At 38.0% G+C, this 26600-nt stretch overlaps 1 protein-coding gene across 6 annotated transcripts in view; it reads left to right on the top strand.

The window, feature by feature from the left end:
- The window catches only part of LOC113060502 (kinesin-like protein KIF26A), a 91510-nt gene that overhangs the window by 28731 nt on the left and 36179 nt on the right, over nt 1-26600 (top strand). For 5 of the 6 annotated variants that reach the window (XM_026229453.1, XM_026229452.1, XM_026229451.1 and 2 more), the window contains exons 3-4: nt 7427-7885; nt 14330-14496. In XM_026229453.1, the coding sequence (XP_026085238.1) occupies nt 7427-7885; nt 14330-14496 (626 nt within the window). Of the gene's footprint in view, nt 1-7426; nt 7886-14329; nt 14497-19824; nt 20423-26600 lie in introns of those variants that run through there. The other variant, XM_026229456.1, reaches the window with a different exon arrangement.

The following is a 26600-nucleotide window of genomic DNA, read 5'->3' as shown; positions in this document are numbered from 1 at the left end:
AATTCTGCTCCAACACCAATGGCGAGATGAAAAAAAAAATAAAAAAATAAAAAAAAAGGTCACAGAAACAGACTTTCATAGACTGCACAAAAGCTCACATGGTTTTGGAGCAGAGCTGAAGTCAAGCACACAGACAAAGTTTTTCTTGCAGCAATGAACCACAATTTAAGCTTATAGAAGCTTTGGAAATAGTAGTCTGTGGTTACTGCAGACACAGTTCTGATTGCCTGCCCGTGCAAGGTCTGACGGGTCACTGACAGCTGGAGTGATCCATGAGGAGAGAGAATGGGAGGGTGACAGACAGAAGGGAAACATTATTGTGGGTTATCCAAACAGTTTGTGCGGAAACTGGTTTCTTTTTCAAGCCCCGGTGAGCAGGAAAAGCCATTTAAGTGTCCTAGCAACGAGAGCGACCTGTGATGGATAGGTGATTGAGACATACCTGAATTCTTTTTGCATGGACCCTGGAGTTTTGAGAGGGTCATGTCTATATACAACAGCAAAAATAAAGTAAATCCACCGTAAAGTACATCTGCAAGGTGAACTAAAAATTGTTCTAGACTTGATCTAATTGATTTTTGAGACAGTGTTTGCTGGTCAGTAATCCACATGACTATAAATACATTTCTTAGAAAACCAAATGTTTGATTAACTTTATATTTCTAATCATATATATTCTTTTTCTCTGTAGATTCATTTAAGCTGATTCTGTGAAAACAGGCCAGTGTTTTGATCTTTTGCTGCATGAATATTCATGCATGTCAGATTTTATTTCATTTTAAATATTTAATTGATGAATAGATTTTTGCATTGTGGTTAATATTATTATGTCATTTTCTGCATATTTTAGTTTTAATCAGAAAACCAGAACTGAAAGCGAAGTGCCTGAGCCTGTAAAATTTACTGTTAAAACAGCAAACAAATAAACAAATGACTTGTAATATTAATTCAACTTAATATTATAATATTTATGTATATATTATATCAGAAAAAAAAAATGAAAGTGCAGAATTATTTGTGAATTATGAAACTACATTTGTATAAGAAACTGGTCAATTATAGTTTAGCGGTCACTTCACAAAAATATCTGACAGCAGAATGCTGAGATTGGCCAATTACAATAAAGTATTCGAGAGAGCCATGTAATAAGTGGTTGTATCATACATGTGCAGAATATGAGAAATAGTGCCACAGACAGAGGATGTAATCAATCACACAGTAATGAGAGAGCACCAACTGTGGCCTGTCAAGACAGTCACCCAACAGACGGACAAACATCTGTGTTTCTAATGACCCTCTGTCACATTCTCCTGTGGTGTGAGTGTGCGTGATCATCTTACTGCAGTAAGCATGTGTTACTAGGAGCTGAGCTTTGCTGGTTTTCACTGATTTCACTCGTTTCGTTTTCTTTTCACAGAGATGTACAACTCCATTTTTTATGATAGTCTTTTTTAATTAAAGTCACAGTTTATTCTATTATAATTGGAAGTTTGGATTAGATAGGGAACACATATGCATTATTAACTAAGTGTTGTCCCTCTCTAGACTGCTAATTTGCTGCATATTGATAGTAATGTTTAGGTATTGGGGTGGGGTTAAATGGTCTTGAATATGGTCATGCAGAGTAAGGCATTAATATGTGCTTTATACTGTCAATATATCGGACGATATTTGTCATTTTTCAAACATCGGCATCGGCCTATACGTTTTTCTGCTTGGGCGATGTGTTCGAGGTGGGACTTTTATTTTGAGTGCACACAGTACTCACACTCTCTCTCTTGTTTGTCGTTGTCGTTAACAGTTCTGTCTAATATTGATAGAAGTCTGTCTAATAATCACTGACACGTGCAAGTGGAGAGGCTTTCAGGATGAGGGCATCTGTCTGTGGAAATTGAATGCTTTAAACTTTAAACTCGTGATTTTAAATTATGCTGCACTTTATGCATTTGCCCTCTGTCATATCCATGTCCTTTTCACTGTGTGCTGTATGTAAAATGAGGGTTACCCTGGCTTTATTTAAAAAATATGAATCCCTAATGCACAAAAACTTCCCATAATACTGAGTGCACTGTTGGTTACATTGTTTACTTTTTTATATTATAATTTGATTAAATATTTATTTATTTATTTGTGAAGAATACTTTCATCTAAAGTATAAGTATTTTTCTTTTACACATCTATTTTTATTACATTGGCAAATTATTTCAAATTTCTTAAATATTAATAATAATAATAATTAAAAAATCATATCGGCTATCGGCCCCCAGCTTTCCAAGATATCGGCATTGGCTGTCAAAAAACACATATCAGTCAATCACTACTTTATACTAATAAACAGAAATCAGCCTTTACCGTTTGTTTTTTTCTTCTTAATAGTAGTCAAGGAAAGCCAAACCCCATATGCTTTTATTACACACAGATATGGATGCAGGTGTGCATGCACACACACCTGCCGTCCTCTTATATGCTCCTGCTCCTGTAATTACACCCACAGAGGCTCAGAGGTTCTCACAGCTCCTGCTTTATAGCCTGCATTATGGTCCTGCTTAGGAGTTCCTTCTGGGCTGCAGTGCTGTTGGGTAGACTGAGCATGGCATATGTGTGTGTGTTTGTAGAGGTCCACGGGGATTAGCATTGGATGTGGTCTTTAGCTTTTTAGAGTATAGTAAATGTAATCTGTATTAATGGCCTGCTGTGAGAAGACCCAGCGCTCACCTTTTCACTACAGGGTGTGTAGCAACAGCTGTTCCTGGGACTTTCACGCAACCCGTCTCCACCTCAGAGAAGCTCCTCCCTCAATATGTGCAGCAAAACTGCCAAATCATCTTTAGCAGTTGCTCGAACCTCATATATATATATATATATATATATATATATATATATATATATATATATATATATATATATACATGATGACAAATGTGAACCAGGTAACCTTACAATTTTGCTATTAGTAGAGACGCTGCTGCTGCTGAACACTGTTGAAAGATGAACAGACAATAATTCACACCTGCTTAATCTCTCTCTCTCTCTCTCTTTCTCTCTATCTAATAACTTCATTATTAACTGCAGTAGTGTAGTATCAATGGCTCAAGCCTCCATTGCTAGTTTTCAAAATTATGTTTTGGAATTAGCTCACATGAGCATTTTAACGCTTGGATCATGGCTGCATCACCACCTCGGGTGTGCATTATTTTATAATAATCCAATGGCCCGTTATTTCTTACATTTCCCATTTTGTGTCAACACAAGATTTTTGGAAAAAAAAAGCAGCTTTGTCATAATTAAAGCAGAACTGCATGAATAAATATCCTAGCCCATGGGGGCCTTTGATTATTGTTTTGGACAATAGGGAAGACCTTCGAGTTAAATACTCACTGCTTTAAGGTGAACATTTTGTTCTCAGAACCTTGGAAATTCTTCTGGAAATTCATAGAAAGATTGTATTCTCAGCTTTGAAGTATTGAATGGACTGTAGGCGACTTTTCCTCACAGCCTTGTTTTTGGTCTTGTTGAATTAAATATGATTTAAAATAAAATAATCATAGATAAAGTTTTTTTTTTTTTTAAATCTCATTTATTTTCTCTTGTATTATTCTTTTTTTCACTTTCTCTTTGTCAGTTGTATCTTCTGCATTTCTTTTTCTTTCTCTCTTTTTTCTATCTCTGTAAGTCCTCCCCCTCCCTCATATTCTCTGTCCTTTCCCCACACCCATATCTCATCATCATTAGTTTTAGAGACAGTCAGACTAGCGGGCTGAGGGCTCACATGTAGTCATTTATCCTTCTGTTCCCTTTCTTTTCTTTGGTGCATCACTAATCAGCAGATAGGCTCCTGCATTCATCCCCTGAGCTTCATAAAAACCCAGAGCTGCTTGCCAATAAAGTCACACAATGGCCAACTACAAGCCCCAAGGCCAGGGGTCTAACCCTCATCTTACCCCGTATCCTGTCTCTCTCGCTCACTCTCTCACATTTTCTTCTCATTTTTTTTTTAATTTTTTTTATAATTCTCTATCTGGCATTGGTGTATGGATAGTACCATCCTAATGGTGGTTCATTTTACTGAACCACAACAAGTACATGTATGTTTACAATTCAATGTGAAATCAGAATTCACCCTGTTTACAATTTTATCCCGTTTCTTATCTTGTTGTTCATGATTCTGTGCATGTTGTTTCAAAGATTATTACTTTTTTTTTTTCTTTTTTTTTTTTTTTTCAGCAGCATTTGTTAACTTGTTCCATCTCTGAAAATACTTTTTCTAACTTTAATTTTGACATGATACATTTTCAGTGTCCAAACAGTTACAGATGGATAAAATCAAGTCACAACCTTCACCTTTCTTCCACTGAAATCTCTTTATTAGATAACATCTGATAAGATGTTGGTTTAAAATCAGATAAAATTAGACCAACCAAAAAATTTAACCCTCACCAAGGATGCATTTATTTATTAAAAAATATAGTAAAAACAGTAATATGTGTATGTGTGTGTAAGCAATGTTTTTATTGTCATATTTTACTTTAATAAAATATAGTAATTGTAATTTATTATATTGTATTTCATTACTCTAGTCTTCAATCACATGATCCTTCAGAAATCATGAAAACAGTCCCTTAAAAAAAATAAATAAAAAATAACTCATTAAATTGTCATGAAAACATCTGCAGAATGTTGCCCTAACCATCTGACAGGAAACATTTTAAACATAAATGAAATATGACCACATACAGTATTCAAAAAAATTCCATTTGAAAACATACCTCATCTCAGCACAACTTATGATGTTCCTTCACAGTTTATTTGATTGTGTTACTGTTCTTTTTCCCCAGTTTGCACTATTCAGCTATTTATCTGAATGATCATCTTTAAATATTCAAGCCCTTTTGAATAGTCCCACACAGAATATTAACAATAATTTGACTCCAGTGCACCTGAGTTGAGAAGTTTAAAGCCAGGTCACAAATCACAAACATATCTGCCAGTATTCTTGATGACTGTCTATCATAGGAGACCCCATATTTTATCAAACAAAGGAGCTGTGGGATGATTTTTGCTGTAATATCGAAGTCTGGCTTAATTGAGTCGCTTGAATAGACCTAAGAGTGTTTTGTGTATTAATTATTGTGTTAAATCCACATAAATGTCCTTATTTTACATCTCCTAGTGGATGATTTATGTGCCGTGGCTGTGCCTTTGGGCTCTCACTCATCCAGTTTACTGCTGTGACTCTGAGAAAAACAGGTACCATAAACATTAATGCTGCCCTGTGCTCCAGTCAGAATCTAACCTCCCTAATACTGATCTAGAATGAGAGATATGTCTCTCAAAAGATTAGAAGTCTGTGGATATCAGAGAGAAATTACAGCATTGATTTGCTTCAAAAAAATAACATTCTGCTGTCATTTACTCACTCTCATGTCTATCCAAAACTGTATGGCAGGTGTGAAGGCTTATGGCAGGCTTGTGTGAAGACTTCCTCTAAAATCCATACAAGCTCTTTTTAATTTAATTCCTATTAATTCCATTTGTTTGCCGGCTGGTGGCAATAATCCTTTATGTTCAGTAGTATTATCATGATAAGTGAGCCTTTATTGTTGCAAGTTACCTGCTCCAAGCACTTCATTGTGTGTGAGTGTAAGACATAAGCCCCTGTCCATCAAGGAGACTGGCATCATGTCCTTGGCACTGGATGGGAGATGATTATTTTCATGCTGGGTCTCTTGTCATATCACTCCCTGCTGGGAGTCTTATCAAATGTAAATACACACTGCAATGTGCTTCATGCCCGGGCTCAGCTGTTGTTTTCTTTACACCCTATCGCCCCGCCACCCATCCCTTCCCCACAGCTCAATCCATCCACCCACAATACTCTCACTTTTCAGCTCTGCTTAGTTTGAAATATTATAATTAAGACGATGCTTCTGGGAAAACTAGGCAAATCTTGTCTAAATGTCTGTAGGCTATGTTTTTTTTTTTTTTTTTTTAATGAGTAAAACACATCCAAATACACATTTTCTGCATATCTGTAAATGGCATGCTATGAAAATGCTGGTTATTGTGATACGGACAATGATTTTTTTTTTATATTTTTTTATTTTATTATTATCTACTTCACAAGTCTTTATTTTATTCCAGAAGCACAGATAAATCTGAAAATAAGAAAAAAAATTTTTTTATATTTTTTATATAATTGTATTCTTTATATTCTTTAACAAAATCTAGAATTTGTTTTATGTATAAATATATGTAGCTGTAAATATACACACCAACTTTATATTTATTGTATATAATGTTGTTACTAACAGTTATAATAATAATGCATTTATACTCTTTATATTAAAACTATTTTTAAATAATCAGCACTATTTAAAAATAATCAGATATTTATATTTCTATTATTTTCAAATTACATAGTTTATGGCTTTAAATATATATAAAGAAGTGACATAAAATATGATTGTTTTTGTAAATAATAATAATAATAATAATAATATGGATTATTAATATTATTGTTTAAAACAATATTGAACATTTTAATAAAATCTAATTTGAGAGATTTAGCTTTGAATTCTTATTTTAACGGGGTCATCGGGTGCTACATGCACTTTTACAGGTTGTTTGAACTGAAATGTGTATTGGCAGTGTGTTTACACAGCCACCCTATAATGGTAAAAATCCACCCATTGTGCACCCAATCTCAGATGCCCATTTTTGTGACATCACTCAGACAGGCCCCTCCCATGATATATTGATTGACAGTGGCGTTTCAGCACAGACTGGACTGGTGTCTTAGCTTATCAGTCCACCACTGTTTCACCGCCAGAGCAGATGTAGACAAGAATGTCTCCTAAGCGATTGAGGTGTTCTGTTGTTGGATGTAATAATGAACACAGCAATCATCATTTACTCCCGACATCTGAGCCGCTGAAGACGCAGTGAAATACATTTGTTTTTGAAGGGAATGCGCCCCCAATCTACCTAAATGTATTTGTTCACACAAATCATGTGTGATCCAGCTTCACCAACAGAAGAAGTGAGTGCTTTTTAATGAATCTTTACAAATCACCTTTCCTAATAATGAGCTAGTTAACAAGTTTCATGAGGAATGCGGCAAAATGAAACCCAGAGAGCAGCTCGGAAGAGAAGAGAGGGGTGGGATCAGTAGAGCTCTTTAACATTTAAAGGAAAAATGCTACAAAACTGCTTGCTCTGAAAAGAGCTGTTTTTGACAGTGTAAAGGCTTTTTTTTTTCATTACCATTGAGGAATTTCCTACCGAACTATGTTAGAGACTTTTTATTAAGACCCTAAATAATCATATCAACGGGCATCCGATGACCCCTGTAAACTTTAGAAACCAAACCAACATCAAAAAACAAAACCAAGCAAGCATGTTTTTTGTTGTCTCTTGCTTTCTGTAGGATCCTGGATTTGCTTCCTTTTTCATTGATCAGCTGCAAGTGCCTGATTGGTCGCTGAAAGGTGTTCATGAAGGAACGAGGTGTCAGGCGTGTGGAACACCTGCACAGCGGCTAAAACAACAGTTACTTCAGACTCTCCAAGAACTGTACCCTGCTTCTGACATGCTGTCCCTACCTCCCAATACCTTCCCTGGGCGCCCCACTAGGCTGACGACTCACAGCATGGTCACTCTTTCCTCCAGGCCTACCAAATCGAGGATACCTCACCCAGTGTACAGGCTAGGCTGCTCTCAGAGCCCGTCTTCCAGCGCTGGGGCACTGAAACCCAGTGTGCAGGTGACCACGGGAGGAAGACCTCTGACTGGAACCATCAACTCAGTCACCATTCAAGCCCAGCAGTACTTGGAGGGCATGTGGAGTATCTCACGCGTCAATAACGTCCTGCCTCAGCCAAACCCGGTATGCAACCTTCCATTTCTCTTCAGCTACCAGATCTTTTGTTTATGTATTCACTGAACATAGTTGTAATCAGTTGATCTGATGTAAAAGTTCAAGCATACTATTATAAACTACTAAAGAAAACCAATTCTCACTGTATTTAGAATTTAGAAGTGACCATTTTTATTCTCTGCAAAGTCTTCATTGTCCTCAGCAGGAGCTTTTACTCCTGCTTTTGCTAGTTTTTTTTTTTTTTTTTGGATATAATTCGACATCTTTCCAAGTCAAGATAGCTGCTTTTGGTGCCATCCAATGGTAGAGAGGTATGGAAAAGTTCACTTTGAAGGGCTTTTGAAGCATGATTATTTACCAGCATAGACATCTTCTGATGATTGGTCCGGTTATTTGAGCTTACGGCTGTCTGAATGAATCGCAGCTGAAAACACTTGAATAATTGAATCACATGCCCTCAGTTATACATAGAGAGCATGTTTGAAACATAATGCACTGACACAGTGTGTTAACAATTTATGTTGTCTCATTTACACATTTGTACATCTGTAGTAATGTTACGTAATGTCAGTGCACCTGTTGATTTAGTGGTTTGAGTGAATGATTGTGTATCACTTGAGCCCCTTTCGGGGCACGTCGGACCCACAGTATTTCCGGAACATTGCCAGGTCGCCTCCTGTGTGAAAGCAACCACGTCCCGGGATTGATTACCGCATTGAACCCGGGTCGGGGACCTAGTAACATTGCGGGGTTTCGACCCAGGATGAGCGCTGTGTGAACAAAAGCCAGATCTAATTCCGTGTCGAAGTGATGATGCGCGTTATCGCGCGACTCTTTTACCGGTTGTTTTGAAGGAAGATCAACGTTCGCAACGAAAACATATGTGCAAACTGTAATGAAGCAGAGATCAGTTAGTTCCTCACTTTCCACACTGACGCAGAGATCGTTTGCTTGGTTCAGTGAAAGTATAACGTGTCTAGCGTTTTAGACTCGTACACGCTGATGTCACGTGTTGTTACGGGATCTTCAAGGGTTGTGTGTGAAAGCTCACACATATACTGGGTCATCACTGGCAGTGTGAAAGTGCAAAATCTAGCGACCCAGGAACAATTGCAGGAACACTTTACATGTGTATTTGCCGGAATGGCAGTGTGAAAGGGGCTTTGGTGTTTCAGTTACACCCTGCAATAAGGTTTACATTGAGGCAGTATATACAGCCTACCATTCACACTAGTTTACTAGTGTCTAAACAAAACTCACCAACTCAGGTAGTCAGCTGAACTATACCAGTCTGTCTTTCATAGCTGAGTATTTGTTGTATCAGAGTGGTGTCTAATTGTAACACATATATTTTGTATCAATTGTTGCTTTTAGAAACTTTCGCAGTTGCCTCTGAGACTTTTTGTTCCTGCTAACTGTTAACACTTTTGAAGACAGGAGTTAATAATAGCCTGTGCATTTGCTATTTGAGTTAATGTCAACAGGTGCTTTTATTCCAGCGAGCGAGCAGACACTGAAGCTTTTAGCAATCAGTATTTGTTTATGCACAAAGCAAAAAGCCTGATGGGCCACTACATCTTAAAAAAACAACAGAAGCTGTCTGCTTTACGCAAACACACAACTCGCACATGTAGGCTGTGCATGACAGTAATAGCTCTGAGCTCTGTGCTTTTCCCTTATTCAAAGACATGCCTTGTATAAATTTGGAAAGGCTCCTTACTTTCATTAGCAGGGGCGGGTCTACGTGGTGGCCAGGGGGGGCACCGGCCCCCCCTGAAATTCGATTGGCCACCCCAGGTGCCCCCCCTATAAGATGTCTTGTGATTGGTTCATTTTATGGCAAATCAGTCTATAGACTCTACTGAAGTTCGGGATTCAAAGAAGTGCAGCGTCTTCAGAGAAACAACGCTCGTCGCGATCTTGGACTTAATTAATTAATTCTTGACCTGGGTCTTCAGTCTGTGATTAACTCACCTCGTGTCTGACAAGTCTTCGGGTTCAAATCATTCCTTAATCACGTGACAGACCCATGCGCTATTTCTGACATTTCTGTCACTGTGTTTTTGTTACTGTTTCTTGAGGATCTGTGATGTTATTATTTTATAAATAAATAAAACCTTTTAATAAATAAAATATTGATTAATTTGTCTTTTTGACTGTCTATCAGTAAATAAACACTAGGCTATATAATAATCTAATAATCTAATAAAGTATTTATAGCCTAGTTTAATTTTTAATCCATTTTTAATAATATATGTATAAGATGCTTGCTCAAAAAGGACATAATGACATAAATTAAAAGCATTTTGAATCCTAAACAAGTAACACTACAGTTCTATAGTCTAATCTGAAGGGTGAACTCAAAAGATATAAATCATACAACACGGTCATTTTTGAAGATTAGAATCCACTGTAAAAACAAAACAAAAAAAACAATCAAAGTGATGTCGCCGTCATAGAGACGACTTGTTCTTCCCTAGTCACATTAAAGATTCGTCGTTCAAGAACGAAACATCACAAGACACCAAACAAAGAGCTGGTAGGTAACCTTTATGTATGGTTTAAAATGTTTGTATGGTTTTCTCAGATCAATGTTTTTACCCCGTCAGGCTCTGCTCGCGTTGGTCGTGGTTGATTTCAATCGAATGTTCAATCAACGTTTAATAAAACACAATAAAAGTAAAATACGATGGGGGGCTATCAAACAATAAACATGTCATGTTGATTTGCATATTTTGTATCAGTTTATTTTGTGACAGTGACCACATATAGCAAGATTGCACCAAATGACAATATGCACAGAATGTTCCATAATAATATTTGTCTGGTGACACGTTACTTGTTAATGCATGAGAGTAAGTCAGTTAGAGAGTCAGTTAAATTGTCAGGCCTAACTTAGCCATTTACACATGAAATGTTGTGGATGCATTCTGTGCATTTCATTTACAATTTGAATTTTTTTTTTTGAGATTGAGAAAAACAGACACACATAAGTGTTTCTTTTGAAGGCAGGGAAGAGAGCAGTGGCAAGCCATGAAAAGAAGTAAAGATATAGGGAGTTTCTTTCAATGAAAAATATATATATATATATATATATATATGTATTCTCAAATTTAACTTAATGGATATATACAGGGATGACAAAAACTAAAGTAATCAAAAATGTGCTTTATTACTGCATTTGTTTACAAGTAACTTATTCAAGTTAAAAATAATAATTAAATCAATAGGATATACGTAATACACTTTAGAATTTCGCTTTTTTGGGGGGGGGCAGTGGCGGCCACCCCATTAGGAGGCAGTGCCCCAGCATGGCCCCCCCACTGAAAATGCTCTAGACACGCCCCTGTTCATTAGATTGGAGGGATGACAATAACACATGCAGTGCACTGGGACTTCAGCAGAGCCTTGAGCAAAGAGCTTTAACTCATCTAATTTCTGTGGAGAGAAAAGAAAAGCAGCAGGGGAAAAGAGGAGGAGACAAAGCCATTGAGATGGACTGAGTCTGACAGGAAGCCTTTGGAGGGGGCTTATGCTCTGTGAAGTAGATTGTGACTGTGCTACCTGGTAAAGGCACGTCACTACTTTTGAAGCAGGTGAGAGTTCCTGGAAAGCAAGAAGGGAAATATCAAATGGCAAGAAGCACTTTGATGCAAAGTTCAGGAGATTCACTATCAACACAAGATTGACAGCTGTCAAGTTTAGTTTCAAAAAAATTCTTTTGAACATGTACTATATGGTAACACAATTGCATTCCTTTTAAGTCTCTTGGATTGTCCATGGTAATGTATTATTACAATATTCAAGCCCCATGGTATTACCATTTGATATTATCGATTTGCTGCATTCATAACTTAGACACACACACAAAAACAAGTAATTTTATTTTTATTTTTGTTTGATTGATGCGTTTCACACACCCATTTACAATTGCTGCCAATTCTGTCACTGAATCTCTATTGCAAAAGGTCACATTTTTAAACCTCATAGCCACATTTCCAACTTGCAGGCTGTTCCAAAACTCTTAATATATATATATTATGCTTATTAGACTATTTGGTGAAACACTTTTTACTATAATTTGATTAGTAGCACCTTTAAAAAGAGGAAGAAAAACCATATTGAGAGCATGTTACTGTCAAGTTTATTGCTCTTTACTCGAGGTGGCAGATAAAATTATTAGAGCATAGCGGGATGGGATTTTCCATGTGGGTTTCATATAGGCTGGAATGACCTACTGGCCTACTGGGAGCCCAAAACCAGGAATCTTTAAGCAGCATGAATAGACTGTGATCTGCTTTCTCTGAGCCAGAATAAGAATGAAGTCAGAGAAATAAATTATGCTGCTCCTTTTCAAAAAAAGAAAAGGAAAGACACAGACATTCAGAAGGAGATGTGAATAGTTGGATTTTCTGGACTCTGATGTAGGGATGAGGCTGTAGATGGTGCAGGGTGCAGCATAAAGAGAATTCCTGATTTATCAAATTCTGAGAGCTCTCTGCAGCTGTACTTTAATGACCTGACCTGGGGATACAGCATGGGCACCTCATGCTCTGTGTCTGACACTCATGAAAACAGCTTGACTGGAGGGCTTAAGTCCTCAAAAACCTATTGTGGGTTTTCTGACAGCTGCTTCAGTGTGCGTGTGTGTGTGTACGTGTGAATGTGTGTCTAATGTCTGTTTGTACATCCAACTTTCAGTCTTTTTTTTTTTACTGTGTAGCCCCTTTAAACTTCCTGTCGATGTGAAATGTGACACCCGTTCCTTCTTTATGTGGGGATTACCATTATGTCCAGATAGACACCATTCGCTGTCAGTGTGACGCTGTTTTGATTTATCACGAATCTGAAACCGGATTGCCATACAATGTGATATGACTGTCATGTCACGGATCCAGCATGGCATTTTTTTTGCATTGATGGATGCATGAGTACTAAGTTCATCTGAGCCCTTTCTGACTTCTCATGGGCTTAAAAACCTGGACTCTGGAATAGTGTTTTAATCTAAGCTGTAAAAAAAGCTCACATAAAAAGTGACACGGACATCTATTGTTTATGTATAGCCATTCCCCCCAAAAAAAGTCATGTCTGCATGCATAATTTGTACCTGACATACATAATAGTTATTGATTTCAACCATACACAGAAAGCAATTATAGACATAAACAGTCCTGGAGCATCTGATTAAACAGACAAAAATACTCACTTTGTTCAGAATCCTCCAACCCTCAAATCAGTTGAAGCTTATGTAACACTTAATACATAAGTGTCGCAGTTCAAAAATGTACAAACTTGAAATACAATGGATGCCACTTGTCGTACGCTGACTCGTGAGTAATCCTTTCATGTGTTTGTGATATATGGAGCTCATATGTCATCCAAGGTATATAAATAGTTCTCCTGTCAGAGCTCTGTTGACACATCATGCACTGGATGGCCTATGCTTCATGAAAATATTGTTAATGATGTTATTTTAGTTGCCAGACATGAATCCAGAGCAAACACAAATCCAGCCATTATGCACAACCACCGTAACACAAATGGCATGCCACACTAAAGCCGTGGTTGTCTATTGCACAATGTGTTGTCAGTGACTACCTTTTAAGATATTCTCTAGGAAATTGCCCAACCTTACCTGAAGCCTTTTAGCACACTGCCTTCATTTAAAACAAGCACTTGACAGATCATATTGATTGCGGGTTTAAGCTACTTAGTTACTCACAGGCCTCGGAGACAAAGACCGACTCTGGAGAAATAATGAAAATGTCTGTGAATGAATGGGCTCCAGTCAAAGAATATTTAACAACTACAAACCAATGTTCCAGATGTTTTATTTGATTAAAAACTCTGTTCCTTATCAGCGAAAAAGCAATTCCTCACAGACTTCATGCAAGGATTGTGTGATAGCATTTCAAATATCACAAGAGTCAATTCATAGTATTCCTTCACTGAGCTTTTGTGGGAACACCACTGGAAACACCGACAGAAGACTAGTTTATGATCTGTTTACTTTCTCGAGAGTTGCGTAAGACTGACCTTTATTGCCTCAAATCATGGTGAACCAATTTCTGTATTGACAACCTCTGCATCGTGCTATGGTTCTGGATAAGGAATTCAAATTTCTTGTTAATCAGTTTAATCTCTACCCATTTAAACTGTATTCATACCTTCGGTATAGGAAGGATGTTCCTCCGTCATGGCTAATTATGTACTTTATGATAAATGCATGAGAGTAATTGTTACCTTCTCCTTTTTATATGTGACCTTTGAATCATAATTCCTAAGGGAGCTGCCTCTTGCTCTGTGTAAGGAATTGTTCTCTCAATTTCTTCAAGAAAATCGATTCTTTGTGACCTAGACGTATGATTAATGGAACTATGTAAGAGGGTAGTTTAATGTCACATTATTAAGTTAGTAAGTGTGAATTACCTGTCACGCTTCTTCCCACCACAGACACAAGGCCTCGTAGGACAAGCAGAGCAGAGTGAATGGCATTCAGACACCACGGTCTCCAGAGTGCCCCTGACTCCCTCCAGACAGAGAAGTCCGGTTCAGTTTGACCAGGATGTGCCTCCTTCCTCTGACCACCCCACTTCAGCAGCAGCATCCTTTTTCATCAGGTAAGAAGACAGGTTTAACATAGATCACTTAATACTCTCAAACATCCTTATGCAGCAAAGCATGGCTACTTTCTAGATACATCTGGGTCTTTCTTTACCTTGAGAACTGAATGTCAAGGTTACAGATTTTGGACGTGGTGTAATGTGGTATATTAATATAGGATGGCATGGCAAAGTGGAAGGGTTGTTTTCTTGAGCATAACCTTGTGTTGCTCCAGATTGTCCCTGTAATAAGTGTTCTTAGAGTTGCATGTCTGCTACATCACTGTTTCTATTAAATTATTGCATGGTTTTAGGAACATACATGCTTGTGTTTTATCAGACAGTGTATTAGTTTCTCATTTCCTCTGGTATGTGGAGAAGGGTGGTGATAGGAATGTTTTTGGAAAGGTCCCGGAAAACACATTTGACAAATTTCTCAAGCCAAGCGACAACTTGAGACATTACAGAGTGATCAGGGGCCTCTCCCTTTGAGGAGAATGACGGCAGCTAAGTTTTTAGATCTGCTTGGGGGTGTTGCCACCTGCCCAAGCACTTCCAGGTCATTCTGAGACAACAGACAGAAGTGACCCCATGTAGGACAAGGTTAATTTTTGTGGTCTGATTTATAATTGCGCGTCTGTTTTCTTTGGAGGTGATCTAAAAAAATAAAGCGGATAAACAGGGAGGCTGCTATGCAATAGAAAGAGAATGACGAGGAAGAGAGAGAGAAAATAGATTTGTTTTCATCTCTTAATTTAAACTTCTGGGTGGAAAAACAGAAGAAGTAGGAAGTTATGCTGGGCGCCACCTCTTGTTTCATCCCAAATTCTAGTGCCTGCCAGGAGTTTTGTTTTTATGATTTGAAATTAGATGTGTTTTCATTCTGGACACCCTTGCATTCTTGGAATACTGTGTAGGACATGTGTGACTGTTTGTTACTAACATCCACTAATATGTGTAGCTGACATTAAATTAGCAATCGAATTCTGAGAAATGTAAGATTTTCAGGGATAAGCATACTGTATTTAAAATTCCACTTACACATGCGTGAGTAATAGGGATTCTCAGTATGGCGCCTGCTGTGTGATATTCCTTAAACAGACTTTGACTAGATGCAGTCTAGATATACATTAGTGTTAGTTTTGCACAAGTCATACATGTTGGATTAACGATAAACTGCATGTTTAAGCAATGAACAGGTATAAACTATACATTGGTGTTTAATTAAAATCAAGGCCATAAAACTCTAAGAACATATCTTGTTCCACCTAGCAACTAATTTAAGACCTCCAGACACCTTGCCCCTCACAGATGTTTGATTTGCTCAGTGTGCGCGGAATAAGAAACGCCAGTGCTTTCAGGCATGTCAAAAAATAATGAAGGGCATCCTCTAAAGGAGTCATTATCAAACTTCTACATTTGAATCAAAGGCTGGTAGAGAACATCCAGACCTGCAGTTATTCCGCTAGTGTGCATTGGGCTTTTAACCAGCTTGTAGAACAAGCAGGAGGTAGGATCCTCTCTTGTAAGTGAAATGTTAATTAGATTGCAATTAGGGTTGCACATTGGAGGGGAGGGTGATCAGGGACAAGGTCAATCTGTTTCCAGTCATCCCTTTAGAGTTTTTAAGATCTTTGATTTCAAATAGCATTTTTCAGAACAGCCCTTGTCAGAATATATCCCGGTCCATCTCTGATTTTGTTTCAACAATGTGTCTTGGATGCAATTTTTTTAAACCCAGCTTTTATTAATTCTGTCAGGTGTTACCTTATTATAATTCAGTCAATGCAAAATGTTACCTTGCATTTGCTAACAGTATCAGCATTTCACCTTTCATCCCCCAAATATGCATCATGTTATTACCATATAATGGACACTACCATAATGGTACCATAGTACTTTTGAAGTCTGGTTTAAGTACCTTGGTCTATGAATAAGTGTTACCATAGTCCTTTTGTAAGGTATCTTTGTCTCCCATAAGGTGATTTAACTTTCTTTTATTCAGCTTTTACTGTATAAATATTTGCGGGCATCTAGCGAGAAAATAGAGTAGGGGATGACGGATAGATTCAGAGCTGAGAAGGTTGACTTTTCCCTAACCCCCATTTTCGGCATATGCTCCAGAGTGACGGAGCATATGATTAGTGTATTGACATTCTAGCTGGCTCCTGTAATGAATACAGACACAGGGTCCAAAGAGCTTCCCAGAGCTATAGGATGTGCTGTCACACTCAACAGCCTGGTGTGCTTTGCTATTCCACCTCGGTGCTCCGCAAGATGAAATGGTTCAAAACAAACCTGAACTGTGCATCATGTTCAGGGTCATGTGAGTGAATCATCTGAGCCTTTGCTAGGAGGGAGTTGGGGTAGGACTGATTCAAAGTATAGTTCTGTTTTAGACGGCCACATGCACTATTGACTCCGAAGGGATGAGAGAAAGAGAAAGAAAATGAGGTTGAGATATTTGTCTAGAGATCAGAGCGACTGTCCATGTGGGTAAAAAAATAAAAATAAATAAAAATGATGTGCAATGAATGGTAAAAAAAAATAGGGTTGTTTGTGGGTTTGGGTTTCAAAAGTTTGGAAAAGTGGCAAATACTAGACGTTCACAATAGGTTTGGGCTAGTGGACTAATTTGTGGGTTTTTGAAAAACTAGTTACGTGGGGAATATATGTGTATTTATACATACATACACATAAGTAAATGTTAATAGAAACAAAATCGTTTTAATTTCATTAATTTAATGAGTTTTACAAGCTTACTTATTCATACTTAGTGAGTGGTGCGTTACAATTGTTAAAAATTGTTAAAAGCGATGTTGTCTACATGTGATGCTTGTCCACATGGTGTAGACATTGTGTGAAGTTTAAAGTTACATTAACAAATGTATTTATTTTAGCTGCCACAATTCATTAGCTGACTGCCCATTCCAAGACTTCAAGGTGTGTAAATGGAGGGAGTGTGCTTGTATGCACATGCATGCAGGTCTGCATTGAGAGGCACAGCTGTTTGGCAGTATGCTGACTTGCAGTGGCATAGAGCACGACACATGGTGGAATTTTATTTTATGACCTAGCACTCACTTTCAGTTGCTTGTCCAGGTGAGCTTGAACAGTAATGACTATGATTGGAGTAAACATTCCACCGTAATTACATGTACAACAATCCAGACTACCACCAGACGAGTTGAACAGCCAAAGTTCTTTGTTGCATTGGTCTTGGGAGTAACCATAGAAACAAAGGGAATTAATTCATGCCATGTATATTCTGTGCCTTGAATAAACGTAATTGCCAACTGAAGATGAAGTGGGGAGGTGAGGCGTTAGTTCACATGAACTGCAAATAATACATTCATTCTTTTGCCACGTCTGAACTTCCTCGGTGCTAATTCACATTGAGTGCAATTGTTCTAACTAGGATAGATTGCATGTTTTAACATTTCAAAAGTATTTATTATTTATTTACAGGATTCCTGAAGTATAACGATATACTTTACATCTTATTACCAAGTTGTTTACAAACAGAGTACAAAATAGTTGTATGTTAAATGTTTATAATCTGCTAATACCTACTGATAAAGAGGCATTCTTTAGTTAGAAATAGCATTAACATTACAGTTTGTCCTCTACTTAAAAGGGATCGGTCACCCATAAAATGAAAATTTGCAGTTCATTTACTCATCCTCAGGCTATTCGAGATGTAAGTGACTTTTTTTTCAGAAGAACAGTAAAGATTTTCAGTCTTTGTGATTCATAAAATGCAAGTCCATGGCTAAAAAATTATATATAGGCACCACAGATTTAATACTGATGGCTCTTGACAATAAATTGAGGTCTTATGAAGTGAAATTATCAGTCTAAGCAAGAAACTGAACATTAACTTTATTACCTGTAATCTATATAGCCAGCGGTAAAAAGTCCTAAACATGTTCATGGGAGTCTGGAGTGCAAGCTTCCTGCCTCATAATGGCGTATGCCTGAGAGCAAACGCTTACGTGAGCTGACGCTGGGTTTGTTTTGTAACAGAGAGTATACCAGGACAAGACCACAGGAAACAGATGATTCTTCTGCACAATCTGACTTTGCTGCAGCCTGGAATTGAACTACTGGTTTCGTCTGGTCAGAGGAGAACTGGCCCCCCAACTGAGCCTGGTTTCTCCCAAGGTTTTTTTCTCCATTCTGTCACCGATGGAGTTTCGGTTCCTTGCCGCTGTCGCCTCTGGCTTGCTTAGTTGGGGTCACTTCATCTACAGCGATATCGTTGACTTGATTGCAAATTAAAACAGACACTATTTCAACTGAACAGAGATGACATCAATGAATTCAATGATGAACTGCCTTTTAACTATCATTTTGCATTATTGAGACACTGTTTTCCAAATGAATGTTGTTCAGTGCTTTGGCGCAATGTATTTTGTTTAAAGCACTATATAAATAAAGGTGATTGATTGATTGATTGTTGTACCGGACATCAAAAAATATTTGTGCTTATCCTGGATGCCTTAACCCTTATATATATATATATAATGAGTAAGATTACACTCCCATATGCAATCTCAGGAGAGCCAGAGCTCATGCTCCAAAATCAAGTGAAAATGCAGTTTTTATGTCTCTGTCCCTGGAATTCAAATCGATTCATTTTCTTTGACCATACAGATACTGATTCTCCTGTTGTCTTTGCTTCTAAAGCACAAAAATTAGTGTTCTTTTGTCAAATTTTCATTCTTTGCATCACCAAACAACATGCTACTAAACTACCTACAGAGCCAATGAGCATGATGATTATCTCCTAAGTTTAGTGAAACACAGCAGGTCACATGATTTCAGAAAGGTGAAATACATTGACGGTGTAACCTGCACAATATGAAATAAAAAAATAAGCGATTAAATGGCAAAAATGGCACCAAACTACTGAATGCCTCCCATTTAGCCTGTATTTCGATTTGTTTTGCATGCGTATACTTAACAAAGACTACAAAGCTTTCAGGTAACCTTTCCATGCATAAGTTAGTAGATATTTAACAATTCTTCCTCTTGTAATGAAAGGTCAGTTGATGCATTTGGGTGCTTACCCCTTCATGACTAGCATTGCACCTAATTCTTGAGTTCTCACAGTGTGCTTCCATTTAAAGTCAATTAGGTACATAAATGCATCCGTTTCATCTCATTGTTTGGAAGATTTCCTTCCTTTTACCACTGTAGTGGGCCAATAATGATAAAGCATCCCAAGATTTGTAAACAGTGGGATGTCATTCACCTCTCCACACTCATGCTGTGTCAATGCTAATGTGGACAGTGGTCTTCTAAAGGGTGGGACAAGGGGGTGGGACTCTAATGGAGCCGATGGGATGGTGACATGGGGGATGGTTGACTGCGGAGTGGAGAGGTGAGTGAATGAGAAGAGAGGGGCTGTTGAGAGTTCTTGAACATAGTCACAACAGCACTGAGCTAAGCTGATAATGTCGGCTCCGTAGGCCACCCATCACAGCGAGGATTACAGCGAGAAAGATATCCCGAAACAGAGCCGTGGCAGAGAGATGGAGAGATAAAGTACAAAGGAAAAGAGCAGTGGAAAAAGAAACAGGCAAATGTTCCATGTGGATGGCTGCTTTTTGAGTGACAGCACTAATCCCTGACAGGGACAAATTGGGAAAACAGATTAATTCTGAGTGGTCGGGGACCTGGAGCGGAGCCGGGCCCTGCTGCACCGCTGTGTGACGGGAGCCAGGACACGGGAGCGCTCCAGTCAAGGCTGATAGTGCTGAACTCACCAATGTGCAGTTGCTTTGAAGACACTGATTCATTGAGCTGGTAGGCAGTGAGGTGAATCCACACGGATGGTGGGCCGACTCGGACTGATGCACCACACCGACACTCGCAGCTGGAGGGAGAGAAAATCAGGGACTGTGGAGGAAAATGAGTGGAGATGCAGAATGAAACTGAAGTAAGTCTCCAAGATAGAGAAACTTGTGTTTTGAGATTAAAAGTTAGGACTTTGCAGGACGTTTGACAAGGTTTTTATTTTTATTTATTATTATTTTATTTTTTTTATGACTGAGTTGGAGCAGTTTGCAAAGCATGACTCATGTATATGGTAGATTTTATTTTTATTTTTAACATTCTGTTTAATTTATTTGAAAAGTGTTAAAATTCACTATTAAAAAAAAAAAATAAAAAAACATTTGCACCACCTTTGAGTGATCAATCAAATGAATAGTTTTTAAACAGGTGTATTGAATCAATAAATTTGCAGTTTCTCAAATAAACCAGGCTTTCTAGAGATTACTCAGGTGAAAAACTCTCTCAAATGAATTTGGTTTTGCGGATGCTTCTCTATGAGTGGTGTATTCTATGTATTTTGACAACATTTCAAGTTTCTTTCTCAATCATTTGGTCCTAATTTATCTCATTGATCGTTGACTTTAGCTGTAGTAGGATCTGTTTTGTTGACAGTTCTGTGCTGGGATATGTCTTGTTGTTTTACTGTGTATTTACTCTGGCTGAACCTCCAGCTGGTGGTCCCCAGTCCTAATCATGTGGTCAAGCTTGAGTTTGCCTGTAAGTGTGTGTGTGTTTGTGTAATGGTCACAAAGCAGCTGAGGCTGGTACTTGAGAAGTGGAGGCTGGGAAAGAGGGGGCCACTCAGGACAGAATGTCCAGGTGTGAAGAGCCTGCGGTGGGAAGTGATGTTCTGCTGTGTGATTTTGGGTGGTGAGGGTGGATGATGGAGGTATTGATAGATCTATCGCTCTAGGCCAGCGGCCCCAGGGATCTGCTCAAGCCAAACCCACTTCCTGTCCTCAGGGGGTTTGGACTTAAGTATTGATGTGTCCAAGTGGACTGATTCGGGAACACTCTCGGGTTTTCTGTATATAGCTTGTTTATACCATTATCTAATTTTTTTTTGTATATAATTCACGTTTTCTCTTCTTAATCGATTGTATTTAGTGTTCTTGTAAGTGAATCTCACAAGAACATTTCACCCCAAAATCAAACGAGAAAAACAAGAAAATTATATTTAACAGCATTAATAATATATATTAACAAATCAGCACATTACTGTAAAATGATTTCTGAATGATTATGTGACAATGAAGACCGGAGGAATGATGCTGAAAATTCATCTTTGCATGACAGGAATAAACTACATTTTAAAAGAAAATAATTATTTCAAATTATAATAATATATTTTACTGTATTTTTGATCAAATGAATACAGTCTTGGTGATCATAAGAGACTTATTTAAAAAATAACATTGCAAATCTGGAACAAAATATAGTTGAAATATGATATTACAATACAATTGTACAAATGTGGTTTGTTATACTGTACACTCTGTTTCTTCTGTCTTGTCTTCAACCCCACACTTATGCCACAACTCAAAATCACTCCTCTGTGCAATGTCTCCCACTCACTCTCCATTATTCCCCACATCATCCTGGTTTTTACACCACCCAGTTTGTATGAATAACCCCTATTTTGTGTGTCTCTCAGCCCAAACAGTTCTCACCGGGGTGATTATCACCTTTGAGAAAACACGAAGGACACTAAAGCTTCTTTGTTTTGTCTGAAAGGAGGCATACTCACCTTTGAAGCACTTGTGAAACAAATGTACTGTCAGTGTTTTAGCATCACAATGGATTCCCTCGAATATGTCACAGACTTGAAGCTTCTTGCATTTGTTCTACACAAACAGCAATTCATATATAGAAAATAGACTACCAGATAACTAAACCTGTGAAGAATGTTTCCTCATCAAAACCTCACCAGCATCTTGAACAGCTTTTTGCACATCTGTGTTTCTCAGAAGGAAATGTTGTCACATGATACAACAGCATTCAAACCTCAGTTGACTGGCCAATGGCAAGACATCTGGACCTCATTTACACCTGGTGTAGACATCTGTCTTGGAAAACTGGATCGTGGTCAGTGGTCAGCCAAGAAAGAGATGTAAATTATGTACTTATATTAAGCAAGGATCCATTTAGTTGATCAAAAATGACAGTAAATACATAAAAAAAACCTACATTTTTCCAAACTTTTGATCCAATTTGGACACAGTCGTGAATAATTTAGCATTTGTTCTGCAGTTGTGACAAGAAGTTATTTAACGTTTCACACTGCGGTCTGCATCCTTGGACATTCTCAAAAGTACTTAAAAGGAACCGATATACTTCGTTTCACTTTATTGAAACAGCCAGGATGAATTAATACCAAATGTAAAAGAGCTCAAATTAAATGTGAAGTACAGAACAGGACAGAACACAAGATACAGAACAAACATGGCCTTTTCGGTGACAATTATGCAAAGCAGGCATGGTATAGCACACACCTAAACCTTTTTTCCTTGATAAACAAGGACATATACAGCAAACAGTTGGTGTTTTTCATTCTTACAGCTGGGGGTCTGCGACAGCTCAGGGAAAAGCTTGAAAACGGCTGCGTCAGGAAGACTAGCCAGCCCACTTGCATACAGTCACCACAGGAAGAGCAGAAGGCATCAGTAAGTCCCCTAGACCACAAGGATCTGCTGATTCATGTGTATGGACTCAATAGACATGGGGCTGTAGAAGAGCTGATGTTTGCTGCAACATTATAGAGGAGAAAAAATGCTGTCAAATTCCAAGTGCCATTTGGTCTAGGGGTTCTCTGTGTCAGTCAGGAAAAAGTGATGTTTACAGGCCTTTGGGAAGTATTTTTTGAAATAAGATTGTAGTAAATCTCTTATATAGTTCAGGAAATACATACGTGGTGGTTGGAAATGTAAGCTCATAACAGAGGCTGTGGCTGCTCTCAAGCTTCCCACGGTTTGGTAGCGTAACAAGGATTGATTCTTAATTGCTTTAGCTCTGTACTTCACACTTGTAAGCATGACAGGCAAGTCACCATCACCAACTTTTTTGTAGTCTCGAAGCTTTTATTTCTCGAGAATGCTGATTAAAACAAACCCAAAATAGCTATTTAAACACATTTTACTAGAGAAAACGGTAAATAAGGAAGAAGAGGGAATTGGCGGCTCTTCTAAGGAGGTCTCCGGTTTGCCCGTATTTGTGAAATACAGATCGGATCAACCAAGGTTATTAATTGTGTTACCAGACTTGAGTGGAATACGCATTTAAAGGTTTATTACCTATTGTCTTTTCAGACCGCAGATGTGGTTGAAGTTGAAAATTCCCATGAGGTCATCCAGCTCGAATATCCTCTGTCGTGGCGGGAGAGAACAAAAGCAGCGGCTCTCAATCCCATCACGATCCACCCGGTTACTCTTTAAACCTGAGCAGAAGAAAAAAAAATCGGAAAACAGCTTTGTGTCTAATTAGTGTTCAACCTTCCCCTGATTTCCCAGCCCAAAACCACCCTAGTGTACAGTTCATACTTATTCATGTTGCATGTTTTACCGTAACTACCGAAAAATTCTAGACTACTTAATGTGATCCCTATTGCTTGTCATTACCAACACACTCTACTGATTATACACATACTACTGATTAAATTAATTGTCAAAGGAGGAGTTTCTTTAGCCTTAATCTCTCAACCCTCACTTAAGGATATCTATAATACTTGCAAAATATGTAAGCATTCATTTGATATGAATCTCTTGAGCAGTTGCCCAGGTGGTGAAGGAAATTTAAATATTTCATCTCTACTCATGGTTGCTTAGTTTTGCTTCCAGGTTGTTTTTCTAATGCTTTTTGCTGTCCCATAATAGCGCTTTAGTAACAATTCGTTCCATCTGTGGATTTGAGTTGAATCTAGTGTTTTAATCAAACTGTTCAGTGTTCGTTCATGTTATCTTACAGTTGATTCAACGGACGGACTAAATGTTCAGAAAGCTGGTCTCTAAAAGTCGTTAATTTTCGTTATGGAAGAAAAAAGTTGTTCATTAAATATTAATGTTTATTTTAAATGATGTAAAACTGTTTTCATGGAACATTAGGGAAGTTTTGCTGCCAGACTGTCTGCTAATGCTTTTTGTTGCCCTCGATAGTGTTTCATGGAAAATTAAGTACATCTGTTGAATAGAGCTGTATCTTATATTTTATAAGCTATCTATTTATTGTTAGCTTATAGCTTGATATCTTAGACTCGATTCAACAGGTACGTTAGCATCTGACTACTGGGGCTAAGCTAACCATGCTAACTAGCCACACGTTGACTCCTTGATGTACGTAAAGCTCATAAAATGTTTAGCTAAATGGTCTGTAAAACTAATCTCAGTAGTTTGACGTTTCTCAGTTTTGGTTAATTGAATATTAATGTTTATTTTATAGGATTTGAAATTGATTTCACAGCACATTAAGGCAGTAAAGGTTTATGGTAAAGTGGGGGGTGGGGTAGAAACGAGAGACAGAGCTAGAGTTTATCTGCTGTTTTTATTTGTTGAAAGCTACTCTGCATGCAGATTCTCTGAAATGGAGTGGATTGCAGCGTATAATCAGTTCATGACCCAGCATGTAAGAGACCCTGTTGCAGAGAGCTGAGAATCCCATTAGCGCTATCTCACTCTCTCATTCTCTATTTCAGTATTAAGTTGCTATACCCAAACCCTGAATTCTTGCAGTATCACCAGAGGGCGCTTGTAAAAGCTTATGCATACGGCTGTTATTAATGGACATACTTTGGGTTATTGCTATAACCTATGGGTTTCTTAATGGCATGATTCTTGGTATTTGTCCATAGCAAGACTATATAAGCTTTGAGAATGTGTCACATTGTATGGATTGATAGCATTCCTGCCGTGTAAGGGCACATCTATGCACACTGCAGTGGCAATGATTATATTGCGGTGTGAAGGTCACCACTGAATGTAATAATCTCCTCATTCACTGGTGGCTATATGTAGTCAGCTGAAGATGTTATTAGTCTGATGAACCCAGTAACTGTGATCTGTCACATCCCGCATGGTTAAGGGAAGCATCCATCTTTCTGTCTATGAAAATGCGATCATTAGTCAATAAAGACCATTGACATATTTAATGCATTTTGGGTGCGAGGTAACTGGCATAGATGGATGTTCCCTTGATTTTGAATAGGGTTATTATTAACATAACATAATTATTTCTGTCTCTCTATGTATAGTACCATTAATGTGTTTTTGAGTTTGACAATTATAACGGTTTCTTTCTCTTCAGTGTCATTTCTAAAAGTTGATCAAAACCTTTTTTTGAGCTGCACTGCACACAGAAGTCCCATTTAACACCCCGACTTATGGCTTAATTATTTATAAATCAAACCCAAATGGGCTTTTAACAACATTTAAATAATGTGCATTCTTTATATGGAGAAATTTAGTTTTCATCAAAGTACAACAAGTGAAATATGCACACTGCAAAACACCATAATTCATAGAAATGTTCATGCAAACACCAGTGGTAGACAGCGGCAACAACATGTCCATAAAACATTTATTTATTTTAATATATTAGAATGGGCAATTTTCATGTTTATAAACTTGAATAAATATAAATATTTTATTTGGCCGTCAATCCTAATTTCCTCTTGCTTCCATATTATCAAAATAAGCAAATGAATACCAAAAGGCAACCTTCATCCCCCCGACCCTCTTCCAGGCACATCTGTTTTTCCTCAGTCCTCCACCCTTTCCCTGGTTACTTTCTTTTTCTCCTTCCCCTTGTCATCTCCCACCCTGTTGTTCAGGCCGCCCCTGATTAATCACGCACAAATATTCCCAGCAGCCACTGGGTTTGTTTGTTGTGTTAGCCTCAGAGTGAAAGAGTGCAAATATAGAGGCGTTATGTGTCCTCCCTGCCAGACAGTGATTAATGAATGAGTGCTGAGGTGAGATTTATGTGCATTTATATGCAATTAGTTTTAGGTCTTTAAAGGCTGAAACTTCATAATTGTGTAAACATAGTTCAAGGTCCTGGTCAAGAGCGTGTCAGGCATCTGATTGGACCTTGCGGAGTCAGCTAGTTTAACTGACTCCTTCCTAACTTGGGTTGCACTTTTTGTAGCATGTGGAGACATAATTATCCTGTTCCACACAATTGTCCTGTAATTAAATTCCTTTTCCTAAACACCCTTTTAGTGAAACCCGATGCTGTGGGTTGCCTACCTGTAGAACAAATCCCAGTGGTGCAGAAGAGGTAGAGAGATGTAT

Source organism: Carassius auratus, chromosome 42 (genome assembly GCF_003368295.1).
Source record: "Carassius auratus strain Wakin chromosome 42, ASM336829v1, whole genome shotgun sequence".
Lineage (NCBI taxonomy): Eukaryota > Metazoa > Chordata > Actinopteri > Cypriniformes > Cyprinidae > Carassius > Carassius auratus.
The sequence above is the reverse complement of the archived record's forward strand: the minus strand, read 5'-3'. Positions and strand labels throughout refer to the sequence as shown.